This window comes from Oryx dammah, unplaced genomic scaffold, assembly GCF_014754425.2.
Source record: "Oryx dammah isolate SB20612 unplaced genomic scaffold, SCBI_Odam_1.1 HiC_scaffold_27, whole genome shotgun sequence".
NCBI classification, from domain to species: Eukaryota; Metazoa; Chordata; class Mammalia; order Artiodactyla; family Bovidae; genus Oryx; species Oryx dammah.
Genome location: NW_024070211.1, coordinates 59,364,031 through 59,381,825, shown reverse-complemented (window position 1 = coordinate 59,381,825; position 17,795 = coordinate 59,364,031). Strand labels below are relative to the sequence as shown.

The window sequence follows — 17,795 nt, the reverse complement described above, 5'->3', positions numbered from 1 at the left end:
TGTCTGATTTATTCCACTGGGTGTGATCATCTCTAGGTCCATCCATGTTGTTGCAAATGGCATTATTTCATGGAATGTTCCACTCTTTAAAACTCTCCATCTTTTTTCTTTCTCTTTTTCTGTGAGGGCAGACAGGGGAGCTCTTGGATGAGAGACAGCTGGATGTACTGGGTGCCAGAGGACCTGGCTCGCAGATCTGACAGATCGATTTCTGATTCATGCCATCTTTCCAGCTAATGCCGATCCACCGTGTCACCCCACGTCAGAGGTGCAGTGAGAGGGTGGGCTCTTCCCTTTAGGGGAGTTAGTTACAACTGTGTTTTCATTTGTCTGGAGGCTGGAGGCTGCCAGGAGGCAGAAAGCCCTGGGGCAGCTTTCCCCCCAACATCTTAGGGATCCTATCAGATCTGACAAAGTCCAAGCCGTAGCCTTGCAGCCGCATCAGTTCTATTGCACATCCTGGTGTCCTAGGTCTTCAGGTCTCCACTGCTCTTTTACCTTTGTCCTGCTTTTCCCAGATTGCTCAAGGCCAGACCACGGTCTTGTTGCTGAGCTAATGAACAGCATTTGGTGGGTGAAATAGTCTCAGCAGAGGAGAGTCAAGAAGTTGTGGCAAATGACCAGATTGAGAATGAGTTAGGGGTACTGACCTTGCCTTTTCCTCACATGCCTTTTACCTATAATTTCTGTATTTTTTAGATTAAATTAGAAGCAGAGCAGAGGATAACTTTCTTATGCTTTCTGCAAAAGCACTAGCTGGCTTGAATCACTATCTCAGGCAGTAATAAGTATCTTTCTAGTGAAATGAGTTCAGAAGGAATGCACTTGCCAAACCAAGATGGTGCCCATTATTCCTGGTCAAAAGTCAACTGGGAAAAATGCCCACAAATGAGAAATGATTCTGATGATGCCTAACATGCCTTCCAAGAAAAGATAGATGAAAAAATGTAAGTTTTCAAGTGGTGATCCAGTGGTTGAAAATCCACCTGGCAATGTAGGGGACATGAGTTCAATCCCTGGTCAGGTGGTTAAGATCCCACATGCCATGGAGCCACTAAGCCTATGAATCACAAGTACTGAGCTCAAACTCTAGAGCCCATGCTCCATAACAAGAGAAGTCACCACAAGGAGAATCCCATGCACTCACTGCAACTAGAGAGAAGCCCCCACTGGCTGTAACTAGAGAAAGACTGCATGTGGCAACGAAGACCCAACACAGCCAAAAATAAAATAAATATTTTAAAAATACAGGTTTTCAGTCTCAGATGCACAAAGAATGAGGTTCCTAGGAATCTTAGAATCACCCAGTCCACCAGCCTCAGGTTGAAAAAGAGGAAACTGAGACTATCAAGGTGACAGGTCTCAGGTAACCTGAAAAGTGGCAGATCAGGAAACAGAAAAATGAGTCAAGAACAATGTTGGACATGAGGCCCATGTTCCTATTTGATCCTAAAGCAAACTTCTACCATTATTTTCTGGCTGTGGTAGCAAAAATTAAGAAATAAGAGAGACCATATGGATTTCCTGATAAATATTCATGATAAGAATCTGGTTCTGCCTAAATTGAACAATTTCGCTTTTTTTCCCCCCCAGAATTCAAAGTTAGATGCTCTCTCAGTTCAGTTGAGTTCAGTTCAGTGGCTCAGTCGTGTCCGACTCTTTGCGACCCCATGAATTGCAGCACGCCAGGCCTCCCTGTCCATCACCAACTCCCGGAGTTCATTCAGATTCATGTCCATCGAGTCAGTGATGCCATCCAGCCATCTCATCCTCTGTTGTCCCCTTCTCCTCCTGCCCCCAATCCCTCCCAGCATCAGAGTCTTTTCCAATGAGTCAACTCTTCACATGAGGTGACCAAAGTACTGGAGTTTCAGCTTTAGCATCATTCCTTCCAAAGAAATCCCAGGGCTGATCTCCTTCAGAATGGACTGGTTGGATCTCCTTGCAGTCCAAGGGACTCTCAGGGGTCTTCTTCAACACCACAGTTCAAAAGCATCAATTCTTCAGCACTCAGCCTTCTTCACAGTCCAACTCTCACATCCATACATAACTACTGGAAAAACCATAGCCTTGACTAGATGGAACTTAGTCAGCAAAGTAATATCTCTGCTTTTGAATATGCTATCTAGGTTGGTCATGACTTTTCTTCCAAGGAGTAAGCGTCTTTTTAATTTCAGTCACCATCTGCAGTGATTTTGGAGCAAAGAAAAATAAAGTCTGACACTGTTTCCACTGTTTCCCCATCTATTTCCCATGAAGTGATGGGACCAGATGCCATGATCTTCGTTTTCTGAATGTTGAGCTTTAAGCTAACTTTTTCACTCTTTTAGTTCCTCTTCACTTTCTGCCATAAGGTTGGTGTCATCTGCATATCTGAGGTTATTGATATTTCTCCTGGTGATATTGATTCCACCTTGTGCTTCTTCCAGCCCAGCGTTTCTCATGATGTACTCTGCATATAAGTTAAATAAGCAGGGTGACAATATACAGCCTTGACGTACTCCTTTTCCTATTTGGAACCAGTCTGTTGGTCCATGTCCAGTTCTAACTGTTGCTTCCTGACCTGCATATAGGTTTCTCAAGAGGCAGGTCAGGTGCTTTGGTATTCCCATCTATCTCAGAATTTTCCACAGTTTATTGTGATCCATATAGTCAAAAGCTTTGGCATAGTCAATAAAGCAGAAATAGATGTTTTTCTGGAACTCTCTTGCTTTTTCCATGATCCAGCAGATACTGGCAATTTGATCTCTGGTTCCTCTGCCTTTTCTAAAACCAGCTTGAACATCTGGAAGTTCATGGTTCACATATTGCTGAAGCCTGGCTTGGAGAATTTTGAGCATTACTTTACTAGCATGTGAGATGAGTGTAATTGTGCGGTAGTTTGAGCATTCTTTGGCATTGCCTTTCTTTGGGACTGGAATGAAAACTGACCTTTTCTAGTCCTGTGGCCACTGTTGAGGTTTCCAAATTTGCTGGCATATTGAGTGCAGCACTTTGACAGCATCATCTTTCAGGATTTGAAACAGCTCATTTGGAATTCTATCACCTCCACTAGCTTTCTTTGTAGCAATGCTTTCTAAGGCCCACTTGACTTCACATTCCAGGAGGTCTGGCTCTAGATGAGTAATCACACCATCGTGATTATCTGGGTCATGAAGATCTTTTTCGTACAGTTCTTCTGTGTATTCTTGCCACCTCTTCTTAATATCTTCTGCTTCTGTTAAGTCCATACCATTTCTGTCCTTGATCGAGCCCATCTTTGCATGAAATTTTCCCTTGGTATCTCTAATTTTCTTGAAGACATCTCTAGTCTTTCCCATTCTGTTGTTTTCCTCTGTTTCTTTGCATTGATCTCTGAGGAAGGCTTTCTTATCTCTTCTTGCTATTCTTTGGAACTCTGCATTCAGATGCTTATATCTTTCCTTTTCTCCTTTGCTTTTCGCTTTTCTTCTTTTCACAGCTATTTGTAAGGCCTCGTCAGACAGCCATTTTGCTTTTTTGCATTTCTTTTCCATGGGGAGGGTCTTGATCCCTCTCTCCTGTACAATATCACGAACCTCATTCCATAGATCATCAGACACTCTATCTATCAGATCTAGGCCCTTAAATTTATTTCTCACTTCCACTGTATAATCATAAGGGATTTGATTTAGGTAATATCTGAATGGTCTAGCGGTTTTCCCTACTTTCTTCAATTTAAGTCTGAATTTGGTAATAAAGAGTTCATGATCTGAGTCATAGTCAGCACCTGGTCTTGTTTTTGTTGACTGTATAGAGCTTCTCCATCTTTGGCTGCAAAGAATGTAATCAGTCTGATTTCAGTGTTGACCATCTGGTGATGTCCATGTGTAGTCTTCTCTTGTGTTGTTGGAAGAGGGTGTTTGCTATGACCAGTGCATTTTCTTGGCAAAACTCAATTAGTCTTTTCCCTGCTTCATTCCACATTCCAACTCAATTACAAGTGAATTTTAATGGGAAGCCCATGCAAGTAGTAAAGAGTAGCAAACTATTACAAGGCAGTCTAAGAGATATGATAGGTGTATATTAACATGTGTATGGATCTATGGAGAAATTGTCTAGGGACACAAACCACTGGGAACCAGTGGAGAAGACAGCCACTTTGCGGATGGGTGGAGAAGTTCTGGAAAGGCCCCAGGAATGGAGTAGGAAAAACATCCACTTGGCCTGGGAAGAAGGGAGAGGAGGGATGCAGAGGCCTGAAGAAGTCACTCCTGGTGGAGGGAGAAAGGCAGGAAGTATATTTAGGGGACAGGTTTCCATAGTAACCATACACATGGACTGAATGAATGAGCTTAAGGACTTCCAGTATCTTCATGCCAGAGTGGGAAGGGCCACCAGACCATGAAGGTAATGGTCAATCTGAAGTGCAGGGATTGAGGTCCCTGGGCAGGCAGAGGAGAGAGGAAGCCCCTGAACCCTGCACAGCAGCTGCTATCAATTTTACCTACAAACTGTCTGCCATTTGTCCCACTTTGTATCTAGACAGAGCTCTCCACAACCCCTTAATTGTCCTTGTCTCCATTGCCTCCATAGTTGCCCAAAGTATGACCCATGAACACCCTTTTTTGCACACAGTGCACACTCTGTTGTTTTTCAGTTGTGTCTGATTCTTTGTGACCCCATGGACTACAGCATACCAGGCTTCCCTGTCCTTCACGATCTCCCAGTGTTGGCTCAAACTCATGTCCTCCGTGTTGATGATGCCATCCAACAGTCTCATCCTCTGTTGACCTTTCTCCTCTCTACATACAGCACATTCTATTGCCTACGTACAGCTCCCTGAGGCATGCATCTGAAGCACAATATGACCATACTGCCTTATTTCTATATCAATTTTCTCTTCACCCCTTCCTATTCCATTTCTTCCACAGGGTCAAGTTCTAGTACTTCCACATGGTGTAAGTTTTAATGACTTCATCTCTTCCTGTCTTTCCTACTGCATCTTCCCTGCTATTATGCTAGTTTCCAGACAGCTGTCTACTGGCCTTCTGCCAGATCCTTGTATATGTCGCCCACCTTCCTGCCTCCGACCTTAGAAAATGCTTTCCTTTTCTGCGCAGATGACACTCCTCCTCACTCTCTAACTAGTTACACCTGCTTTTCTGTAAAATCTCACTTCCTATGTCACTTCCCTAAGGAAGCCTTCTGTAACCTTCCAGATTAGAATGGGCTTCCTTTGTGTGAGACTTCATGTTCTGTTTCTTCACAGCAATGAATGGCCTGGACATTTTCCTCTGCCCTTCAAAGGGAGGGCCACCTTGGAGAGGATGAATCAATGAGTAGGGCTTGCTTCCTCTACTGATACAAACTTGGTTCTTGTGTTTTAAGTTCCTGACCATTCTTAGGAGGTCATTGAGCTCCATAAGTCAGATGAGGAACAGTACAATTCTTGTTGTTAATGGTACAAAGTGAAGTGTATTTCCATAGAAATGGACAGTCTCTCTAAGATGGTCTACGAACAAATCTTTGAGTTTCAAAGTTCTGTGCTTCGTCCATAGAAATCAAACTCTTTTTTTTTCTGAGAAAAGTGGTAGGATGGGAACTTTTGAATTTTACAACTGCAAATAAAAGGCTATGGTGGATCCTAAAGAAGGAAACTGGACATGGTTTGGTGCTCCCCAAAGGACAGATGAGCCCAGGAATTCCAGATACCTTATATCATGGAGGATGATGCACATCTATGAGCATGGAGGCACAGGACACTAATTACTGCCATGCTGAGGACAGAGAGGCCCCCAGTAACAGGTACCAGTGACCTGCGGCTTAGTGAGGTTGTCATCCCATGGAGGGTTGCCATCCAACCAGGACATGGTGGTGTTGTCAGGAGAGGCACATCAGACACGTAGGATTTAGGCTTTCTAATGTAGAGGGACCTTCTTTTGAGACAATTAAAGACCCTGTAGCTCTAGTAAGATCTGTAGTGGAAAAGGGACCATGGTGCTAATACTGACTTTCTTTCAGTCTCTTCTTTAGGACCAGGGCTGGTTGATTTACCTTGAAGATTGGACCACCAATGTGAATAATTTTGTCAGGGACATTTTTTGTACCAGTTACAATCAGAAATGTACATTTACTGACTATAGACCTCAAAGAAATAGGATCCTATTTAAATATATATATATTATATTAATTATATATATTTTATAACATTATTATAAAACTATAAACTATATGTTTATATATAAACATATATATATATATATATATATATAACTTATAAACTCCTGTGCTCAACACATTGTTTTACAATGTTGGAGAAATATTGAATGTACATTGAAATCACTAATGGATTAAATGTAGAATAGAATGGAGAGAGTCTGAGATATGGAGCATCCTTCTTAGTGGGAATAGGATGAAAGTTGAAGCAATACTTTAAGCTGGTATATAGGAGAGAATATGGTGGCTGATTTTTTGCCACTCCTTTTGACACTATTTTAAAGTACATTATCTTCTTCTTTGTTTTACAATTTCATGTCTTTTTAAAGAAATTGAACTATAGTTGATTTACAATGTTGTGTTAGTGTGTGTGTGTGTGTGTGTGTGTGTGTGTATATATATATATATATATATATATATACCTTTTCTGCTATGGGTTATTATAAGAGATTGAGTATAGCTCCCTATGATATAGACGAGGTTCTTCTTAGTTATTTTATATATAGTAGTGTGACTATGGTTGGCACTAGTGGTAAAGAACCTGCCTGCCGATGCAGGAGACACAAATGATGCAGATTTGATCCCAAGATTGGGAAGATCTCCTAGAAGAGGGCATGGCAACCCACTTCAGATTTCTTGCCTGGAGAATTCCATGGACAGAGGAGCCTGGTGAGCTATAGTCTATAGGGTCACAAAAAGTCAGACAGGACTGAAGTGACAGCACATGCTCACAGCGTGAATATGTTAATACCCAATTTACCTCCCCTCAGATTCCCCCTTTGGGAACCATAAGTTTGTTTTTTATTTCTGTGGGTCTATTTCTATTTTGTAAATAAGTTCATTTGTATTACTTTTTTAGATTCCCCACATAAGTGATATCATATGATATTTGTCCTCTTTCTGACTTAAGTCACTTAGTATGATAATCTCTAGATCCATCTTTGTTGCTGCAAATGGAATTACTTTATTCTTTCTAATGGTTAAGTAATATTATCTTCTTGCATGCACTTTCTAAATCATTGCTGAAGACTCCCTCCAGTGCTATCATGAGAAGGATTCTGAAGTTCACAAATGGTGATACTGAAAATGATTCATGTTGATTTCAAAAGTAGTACTTTTTCATTTAGCTACTTTTTTCTCCTTTCTCACCACTGTAGTAGATGAGGGTATCAGTGCTTCTTGACACTTTGGTATTTCTGCCAGCAACCAGCACAGCTGAGATGGATGTTGTAGGGAAAAAGCAGATTAACCAAGATGGTAGTGGTCAGACTCTCTTGCCTCACAGCTTCTTGCTTACCCCAGGTTTTGTGAATACATGGTTATGTAACAGCTGAAATCACTTACAACACTGTGCATGCACGTCACAATGTACCCACTTGGTCATGGGCCACTTTTGTCCTATAAGTATATATAAGCTCCATCTGAAAAGCCCTTGCATCTATGTTGTGGCCACATTATGGCTGTGTCTGTTGGGTAAACCACAAGAGAATATAGCATATCCGCTGCATTGGCTGCCGCATCAGCGTGGAAAGAATAAACATGCAGTTCCTACATTTCTTGAGTTTTCTTCCAACTTCCCAGCTCATTGGAAGTTTTCTTTCATCTTCCAAACCCTGGGTTCAGCAAACAGTGTGAATAGCAAGACAACTGGCACAGTCAGCAGGATACCCAGCAAATAGAGGAGCCTGAGGCTCCAATGGATGGAGGAAGCCAGTGGCCACCACATAGCATGTGGTAGCAGGTAGCTGTGTCCTCTTGGTGTGGGCCCCAGTGGAAGACTGGGAAGCAGTGGATGGGTCACCAAGTAGCATTGACCATATAGTATTGAAAAGGTGTCACAGGCAGTGAGCTCCCATTTCCAGAATGGGGCGGCATGGACTGTGGCTGGCACCATGGGGTGAATTTTGCTAACTGCCTTGAGGGTGAATATGGATAGTGCTCTCTGTGATTCTGCACAAGCGTGCAAGTTGTTGAGATGGGAGGAAGAGCTAGAGCTGTGTATACACACGCTGGAGCAAGAGACACGTAGCCATGAGGAACCCAGAACCTCAAACTGTGAAGTAATGAGGGAGGATGATGATGAACATTGTGAGACCATAGGTCCCCACTTGGTAGCATGGCCCATTGTGCAGCAGAAAGTGAGGCATGTGCAGCCTATTGCCCAGGGGGTCATCCTCAAGGGGCCCTCAGAGTGACTGAGTTCATGATGTATCGACCATATACTCAGGCAGAGTTAGTCAACTTGGGTAAGCAGTTTCGGCAGAAACAAGGGGAACCCTTGGCAGCATGGCTCTTGAAACTCTGAGACACAGGGGTGGATGCTATAATTTGTTCTGGGGACAAAATAGAACTGTTGTTATCTATAACTACTTTCCCCTCACTGAGATAAAGATTGTAGAACATTATGAGACCATGGGTCTCTGCTTGTTAGCTAGGCCCATCATACAACTGAGAGCAGAGTAGCAGTTTAAGCACCCACAGCAAGAGATACAGATGCTTTGGTTAGAAGATTACATGGCTCCCAAGGATGTTCCTTAAGATGCCCTTTTTGGCTTTGAATAGGGCTCAGGCCAAGGTGTCTGCCTGAAGAGTCCAAGCAGGGATCTGAGGCCCCATGTGAACTTGCAATTAACTGTGCTTAGTCACTCAGTCGTGTCCTACTCTTTGCGACCCCGTGGACTGCAGCCCACTAGGTCTCCTTTGTCCATGGGGATTCTCCAGGCAAGAATACTGGAGTGGGTTGCTATGTCCTCTTCCAGGGGATCTTCCTAACCCATGGATTAAGCCCAGGTCTCCCGTGTTGCAGGCAGATTCTTTACCCATCTGAGCCACTAGGTCACTAGCTAATATACAGAGAGCAATGGCCCTGGTTGATACTGGTGCTGAATGCAAACTTGTTTATGGCAAGCCAGAACAGTTTCCTGGTTCCAGTGCACACATTCATGGCTATGGCAGCCAAATGATGAAGATTTAGGCTATATCCTATGGTGTAGATTTAGAACAGTGTACTGTAAAGGCTGTGTCCTCAGATTTAGAAAAGTATAATCATGTAGGTAGATTGTGAACACTGCAAAAATCCCCTCCTTGAAGGGATGGGCCCAGTGCCTCTGGGGTATTTTGCAGGTCCTTAATAAAAATCCCTGCAGAGGTGGAGTTGCCTCTGTGGAGGCTTTCATGCTATTTCACAAAGACAGATGCTAGACGAGATTTGGCAATGGAAGATAAAGGCACTCCATGTGCAGTGGGTGTCTATTCTAGCCCCATGAGGGGAAGAACTGCAAAATGAGTTCCAGGTGATACCTGGCGTTGGGTTTTGCTATGTATTGGGGATGTAACTGTTTGTTACTATACCATCTGCTGCCATTGCAGGATGTGGGTTCAAGGGTCAGAGTTACTTGCCAAGGGAATATCACGGAAGATGGATTAAGCATAGATTCTGAGGTGAGAGACCCTGAAGGGGTGAAATATAGGGTAAGAGCAAATTTGCCAAGATGGTGGTGGCCAGGCGCTCTTGCCCCATGGTCTCTCGCTCTTGTCCCATGTTTTGTAAATACATGGTTATGTAACAGCTGAGATCACATAGCACTGTGCATGTGTGTGATCATGTACCCACTTGGCCAAGGGCCACTTTTGTCCTGTAAACATATATAAGCTCCACCTGAAAAGCCCTTGAGTCCACATTATGGCTGCATTTTGGCTACATTCACTGGGTCAAATACAACAGAATACAACATGTCTGGCAAAGCTGCTGTGCCAGCCCAGAGAGAATACACATGTGCAGTTCTTATGGTTCCTCGAGTTTTCTTCCAACCTCCCCACTCGCACTTTGCCTACCCTGGGTTCAGCGAACAGCATGCACCGTGAGGAATAGCAAGACAGATGAGTGACAAGGGTGGCTGCCCAGAAGTGGTGTGACAGGAGGCCGAGCCAGAAACCCTTCCTGGGAGAACTGGGTCATATTTGGTGTAAAACTTATTTCCTATCCATTCCCATCTCTCTCTCCTACTTGCCCTTAGACCTAACACTGGAGAACACAGCAGGGAGGTGCTCTAAAAACAAAGAAATTTTGGACAGTCCAGGTGACTGCCTGGACACAGGACCACAGAGGACAGTGGGAGGAGAATGTGAGGGGGGAGTGAAGGAGCACAGCCTGAAGTGACCCAGAGAAACCATCCAGAGACGATGCATTTCCAAGTTATCCTGCTCCCTGGTGAGCAAAGTGTTGCTCCCCACACCTAGCCTTATTTGAACAGAATCTCTGGGGCATTTATTTGAAGTTCTTGCCATCATCATCTTGCTCAAGACTTTGTGTGTCCCCTGAAGGCCCCTCAAGGGACTCTGGGTTCCCTGGTCTACTTACAGATAGTGAGGCCCATTATATGTTCAATGGAATGAAGCAGCCTGGCCTCTCATCAGATGTGGGAGAACTGGTCAAAGAAGGAGAAAATCTCAGTTCTTCTAGATCCCTGCTGTCAAGGACTATCCACACAGAACACTTGCGACATGGTTTAGGCAGAGCTAAACATTGTGAAATTGGATTTTTTTAAAGTTTTTTTTTTGTTTTTAATTGAAGTGTAGCTGATATACAATGTTGTGTTAACTTCTTATGTACAGCAAAGTGATTCAGTTATGTGTGTGTATGTGTGTATATATATATACACACACACACATATATTCAGGTCAGTTTTCATTCCAATCACAAAGAAAAACAATGCCAAAAGATTTCAAACTACTGCACAAGTGCACACATCTCACACTCTAGCAAAGTAAGGCTCAAAATTCTCCAAACTAGGCATCAACAGTACATGAACTGTGAAATCCCAGATGTTCAAGATGTATTTAGAAAAGGCAGAGGAAAAAGAGATCAAATTGTCAACATCCATTGGATCATAGAAAAAGCAAGAGAGTTCCAGAAAAACATCTACTTCTGCTTCATTGACTATGCTAAAGTTTTTGACTGTGTGGATCACAACAAATGATAGAAAATTCCTTAAGAGATAGGAATACCGGACTACTTTACCTGCCTCCTAAGAAATCTGTATGCGGGTAAAGAAGCAACAGTTACAACTGGACATAGAACAACAGACTGGTTCCAAATTGAGAAAGGAGTATGTCAAGACTGTATATCATCACCTTGCTTATTTAACTTATATGCAGAGTACAACATGCAAAATGCTGGACTGGATGAAGCACAAACTAGAATCAAGATTGCCAAGAGAAATATCAATAACCTCAGATATGCAGATAACACTATGCTTATGGCAGAAAGTGAAGAGAAACTAAAGAGCCTCTTGATGAAAGTGAAAGAGAGTGAAAAAGCTGGCTTAAAACTAAACATTCAAAAAATGAAGATCATGGCATCTGGTCCCATCACTTCATGGTAAATAGATGGGGAAACAATGGAAACAGTGACAGACCTTACTTTCTTGGGTTCCAAAATCACACTGTAGGTGATGACTGCAACCATGACATTAAAAGATGCTTGCTCCTTGAAAGCAAAGCTATCACACACCTAGACAGAATCATAAGAACAGAGGCATCACTTTGCCAACAAAGGTCCATCTAGTCAAAGCTATGGCTTTTCCAGGTGTCATGTATGGATGTGAGAATTGGACGTGAAGAAAGCTGAGCACTGAAGAATTGATGCTTTTGATCTGTGGTGTTGGAGAAGACTCTGGAGAATCCCATGGACTGCAAAGAGATCAAAGCAGTTAATCCTAAAGGAAATCAACCCTGAATATTTATTGAAAGGACTGATGCTGAAGTTGAAGCTCCAATACTTTGGCCACTTGATGGGAAGACAATCTGGCCACTGGAAAAGACCTTGATGCTGGGAAAGATTGAAGGCAGGAGGAGAAGGGGACAACAGAGGATGAGATGGTTGAATGACATCACTGACTCAATGGACATGGGTTGGTGATGGACAGCGAAGCCTGGCATGCTGTAGTCCATGTCTGCAAAGAGTCAGACACGACTGAGTGACTGGAATTGAACTGAATTGATATATTCAGTTATACATGTGTGCATGCTAAGTCACTTTAGTCAAGTCTGATTGTTTGTGATGCTATACACTGTAGCCCACTAGGACCCACTGTCTATGGGCTTCTCTAGGCAAGGATACTGGAGTGGGTTGCCATGCCCTCCGCCAGGGGATCTTCCTGACTCAGAGATGAAACTCATGTGTCTTAAGTCTCCTACATTGGCAGGCAGGTTGTTTTCCACTACAGCCATCTAGGAAGCCTCAGTTATACATATATACATTTTTTAAATATTCTTTTCTTTATGGCTTATTATAGGATATTGAATATAGTTCTCTGTGCTATACAGTAGTGCCTTTTTATTTACCTATTAGTATATAATAGTTTGTATTTGCTAATCCCAAACTTCCAATCGTCCCCCCTCTACCTCCTTACCTCTTGCCACTCACAAGTCTGTTTTCTATGTCTGTGCATCTTAAACGTTGAATTCTAAGATAATGGGGAAGGAACATTTTACAAAGTCCTAAGCTTCTACTTTCAGTCTTGTCATCCTTTCCCCCTTCTACACACCCTCAAACTTTGGGTGCAGCTTTGTTCTGGCAAATTGTTACTAGAGGTGATGCTTACCTCAGGAAAGAAAGAGGGGAAGAAAAGTTACTGTTGTCTCCCAAGTTCCCTGTGGGAGCATTCCTGACTGCTTAAAAAAGACAGTCTTGCCTCAGTTAATCTGCCATCAGTATTTCATCTTGAAAGGAAATCAACCAGTATTCCAAAAAAATGCAAATTAAAACAGCAATAGGATCTGAAAAGCTCGTTGGTAGATTTTTTTTTTTAAGTGGTACCCAAGACAAAGGAGGAAGTTCTCAGAGATGGCTGCCAGAAGCATCTGTGGCACACAAACATAGGTTTGTCCCCATTGTCACTGGGAAGGAGGACCCTGGCTTTTGAATTACCCAGGTACTCCAAACTCAATCTGTGTAGTTTTTTAAATGAATATAGTGTCATTGTGTAGAATACATAAGATACACAAGTGAGCACTTAATGCCAGGGACAGTATAAACTGTGGGCAATTTCTTTTTTGTTATTTTAGTCTTTCAATTAATTTTTATTGGAGTACAATTGATTTACAATGCTATGTTAGTTTCTACTACACAGCAAAGTGAATCAGCTATGAATATACATATATCCTCTCTTTTTAAAATTTTCTTCCCATTTAAGTCACCACAGAGCACTAAATAGAGTTTCCTGTATTATACCGCAGATTCTCATTAGTTATCTATTCTATACATAGTATCAATAGGGTATGTCTGTCAATACCAGTCTCCAAAATCATCCCCACCCCCTATCCCCCTTGGTGTCCATACGTTTGTTCTCTATGTCTGCATCTCTATTTCTGTTTTGCAAATAAGATCATCTATACCATTTTTCTAGATTCTACATATGTGTTAATATACATTATTTGTCCGATTTCTTGATGGATTTGGGTTTCCCTGGTGGCTCAGAGGTTAAAGCATCTGCCTGCAATGTGGGAGACCCAGGTTCGATCCCTGGGTTGGGAAGATCCCCTGGAGAAGGCAACCCACTCCAATATTCTTGCCTGGGAAATCCCATGGACGCAGGAGCCTAGTGGCCTACAGTCCACGGGGTCGCAAAGAGTCGGACACGACTGAGTGACTTCACTTTCTTGATGGATGGATATAAGGGGCCTTTATTCTCTGACATATCAATTAACTTCTGGGAATCTACCCAAAAGAGAACACATCTAAACAGCCACAACAAATGATCAATGCAAGAATATGCTTATATTCCACTGATGATGAGTACATTAGTAGAAATCCACTATTGGTAGAAGTTTGTTTGGTAACTGCTATTTGTTTTCAGAAGTGCAGGACTATCAGTAACAAACATAATTGGGACCTAACGATGTTTTTCTGGATTAGGAGATTGTTTGAGCTGAATGATTAGCCTGCTTTAGGACTAGAAGCTATACTAGGTGGTTAGCGTCACTACTTGACCACTTTAGTGGGAAGTTAAATTCAGGCAGCTAGGCAACACAGGGCATTCCCTTTAGGAAATTCCTGCCATTCACCTCTCCCCCCGCCCTCCCCCCACCGCCGGTGGTGCAGGTTACAAGAATGACTCTAAAAGGCAGAGTTAGCATCATTCAGAGGCCTTGAGAGATTTTTAGGGAATAAGATGTGTCTGTGACTAGAACGCACTTGTGGTTGCCAAGGGGAAGTTGGGTGGGGTAAGGGTGGATTTGGAAATCGGGTTTAGTGGATATAAGGTCGGACCCTGGGGGCCATGATGGGCCGCCCCTCACCCGGATCCAGGGGAGCAATGACAGCACACTTCGCTGCTAAAGCCGCCCCGCCCCAGCCGCATAGAGAGACCTATCAGCCAGCACGCTGCGAACCAGCAACCTATCCAAACCCCCATCCACTAAACCCTGCCATCCCTCGCAGCATGCATATATAAACAAACTTCTAACGTGCCAGGGTTCGCGGACTTCCTCGACCTGCCCCGTTCGGTAAGGGAACCCCGCCCCGGAGCACTTTGCCATTAAAGCCTGTTAGACATTCTTTTGGTGTACCTGGTCGTCTTTTACCTAACAGTGGATGCAAACTGCTATATGCAGAATGAATAAACAACAAGACACTGTATAGCACAGTGAACTATGTTCAACATCTTGTAATAAACTATAATGGAAAAGAACATGAGCTATATATCAATTTATCCATATATATGTATATATATATACACACACCCATGTGTAATGGAATCACTTTACTGTACAGTAGAAATGAGTACAACATTGCAAATCAACTATACTTCAATAAAATACATCCACCCCCCCAAAACAACACATGTCCATATCTATGTAGACGAGAATATTGTCTTACACTCACCTGAATAAGTTTACTGACAGTATTGTAGAGATTAGTTTAGAATTTAAAAGAGACAAATGGTAGTGGTGCTAAATGAGAAGTTGTTGGCTATAAAAATTCCAAATGGCTTTCATGTTGTAATAGCTGTTCATAATCTAGAAGGTGCTCCAGGCTTTCTCCTTATTCATCTAGTAAAAGTGACTCAACACATGGCTCAGCTGAGCATATATATATATATATATATATATATATATATATATACACACACACACGTCTCTATTTTCCTGTAACTTCCTCAAATAAACTGACCTGTTTTCTTACACTTATGCGAAGAATTATCTTCTTTCTGCTTCTATATATATATATACACACACTTAATACTCCCCACTTCTGGTCCTCTCATGAACCCCTCAATTTTCATGTTATTAAAAATACTCTTAATATGTTAAAAATATGGCCACTGTCATTTTACTGCTTCTGATTTTGTATGATAACTTTGGCAGGCATAAAAGGCTTTTAAAGTCTACTTCTACTCATTTTTGTTGCCTCACCTCCTTCATATCCCTGGCCCTCTGTCCCATTTCAAGTTCAGAAATGACTCACTTTTCAGGAATGCCGTTTTGTTAATTTCTCCAAGCTTTTGCGGACGCTATGCCATTTACTGAGAAGGCTGGCTGGACATTTGCTCCTGTCCTTCTCCCCTTCCTTCCAGGAAAGCATCACCTTCCTTATGAAACCTTTGCTCTTTTAGCTATTTCTTTTCCCAGGCTGCCCTGGGAGCTGGTGTCAGTGGCTTTCCACATTGTAACAAAATTTTCTCAAGTGTACCACTTTGAAAAGTATCCCAGGTCTTGGCATTAGTTGACTTGCAGTACATCATTACTCAGTGAATGAATGTTATTATTTTTATCTCTGGATCCCTAGAAACTTCTGATGTTTCCTATCCCTCCACTGCCCTAGGTCTTTGATGACTCTTTTTGCAGATAGCACTGTGATCCACAAAATAGGAATGGAAAACAATCTTGTGGCTGAATCTGAACAAAGCTAACATATTTTTCCCTTTAAGATCTTACTGCTGAATGTGGAATAATCCTGAAATTAAGGTCAGCTCCAGGTGATTGTTTATATCAGCTGTCAGATTGCAGAATAAAAAATGGCTTTTATATATTTGATTTTTATTGTTTTCCAGGGCAATGTCACTTTTTCCTGCTCCGAACCACAAATTGTTCCCATCACATTTGTCAACTCCAGCAGCAGTTATTTGCTGCTGCCTGGGACTCCCCAAATCGATGGGCTCTCAGTGAGTTTCCAGTTTCGAACCTGGAACAAGGATGGTCTCCTTCTGTCCACAATGCTCTCTGAGGGCTCGGGGACCCTGCTGCTGAGGCTGGAGGATGGAACTCTGAGACTCGTGATTCAGAAAATGACAGAACGTGCAGCTGAAATCCTCACAGGTACTGTCTGCTGACAACTTCTAGATCACTTTCTTATTCAGCCAAGTCGACACATGTTTGAGATTCTGACCAAAACATACAGGCTTCAGCTCCCAGGGATGTGGGATAATCAGTCTTCACAAACTTCAGGTTTGAAGATCCAATAGTTTTCTTATTCTTAAAAAAAAATTATATTGTAGTATAGTTGATTTACAATGTTGTGTTAGTTTCAGGTTATACCAAAATGATTCAGTTATACATATACCATATACATATACATACATATATATATATTATATATATATATATTCTTTTTCAGATCCTTTCCCTATCTATGTTATTACAGAGTACTGAATATAGTTACCTGGGCTATATGCTAGGTCCTTGATCATTATATATAGTAGTGTACATCTGTTAATCTCAAACTGCTAATTTATTCCTTTCTCCCCCATACATTTTCCCTTTGGTAACCATGTTTGTTTTCCAAGTCTATGAGTCTGTTTGTGTTTTGTAGATTTTTACATTTGTGTCATATTTCAGATTCCACATAGAAGTGATATCATATGATATTTTCTTTGTCTGACTTACTTCACTTCATATGATCACTTAATCTTTATCTATGAAGATTGGAAAGCACATCCTTTTACAGCAGTATATATTAGGCCCTAATGTGTGGCAATATGGAACAGAGGTATGAACCATACCCTGGCTCTTCTATCTGCCTTTCCTTTAACATGGAGCTATGAAATTTTCTCCCTCCTTCTCTACTTGTTATATTACTGTCCTTCCAGAAACAGCATGTTCACTTAGTGATGAGTACTTACAGAGGTCAGACTTACATGCAGGCATTGGACTGGAGGCTAAGGCAGGCAGGTGGGGTCAATGAATCGTCTGAGAAGCCTTCCTGGCTCTACAGTTTGAATCAAACCCTCTCTTCTGGGCCAATATCTATCCCAGATTACACGATATTGCATCTTTCTTTAATTTAAATATCTTTCTTTCCCCACTGGACTGTGAGCTCTGTCATCCAAACAAATTAAAGAAATTTGAGTTAGGGAGCAAAAGACATAATTTAATAGTTAAGATCAGGTCAGACTATGCGAAAGCTTCAGAGTCAATGGATGAACAAAAAACCCACTGAACTTCTGTAAATGACAGACACGTCTGGGTCTGCAAGTCAATCAGGAGGGTCCAAAGGTGCCTCTTCCCCTTATCAGTCTGTGGCCCTAGATTAAGTTCCTAACTTTGTCTCCCATGTAAGAGTGTATTAGGAACCTATAGCTGCATAACAAATTATGCCAACATGTAGTGATTGAAAA

General features: G+C 42.0%; 1 protein-coding gene and 1 long non-coding RNA gene across 7 annotated transcripts in view; one reads left to right on the top strand and one right to left on the bottom strand.

The window, feature by feature from the left end:
• Positions 1-17,795, top strand: part of CNTNAP5 (contactin associated protein family member 5) — a 1,071,087-nt gene that overhangs the window by 547,486 nt on the left and 505,806 nt on the right. For all 6 annotated transcript variants that reach the window (XM_040228920.1, XM_040228919.1, XM_040228922.1 and 3 more), the window contains one exon: positions 16,233-16,497. In XM_040228920.1, the coding sequence (XP_040084854.1) occupies positions 16,233-16,497 (265 nt within the window). The remainder of the gene's footprint in view (positions 1-16,232; positions 16,498-17,795) is intronic.
• Positions 1-17,795, bottom strand: part of LOC120854700 — a 381,893-nt gene that overhangs the window by 212,285 nt on the left and 151,813 nt on the right. The window lies entirely within an intron of this gene.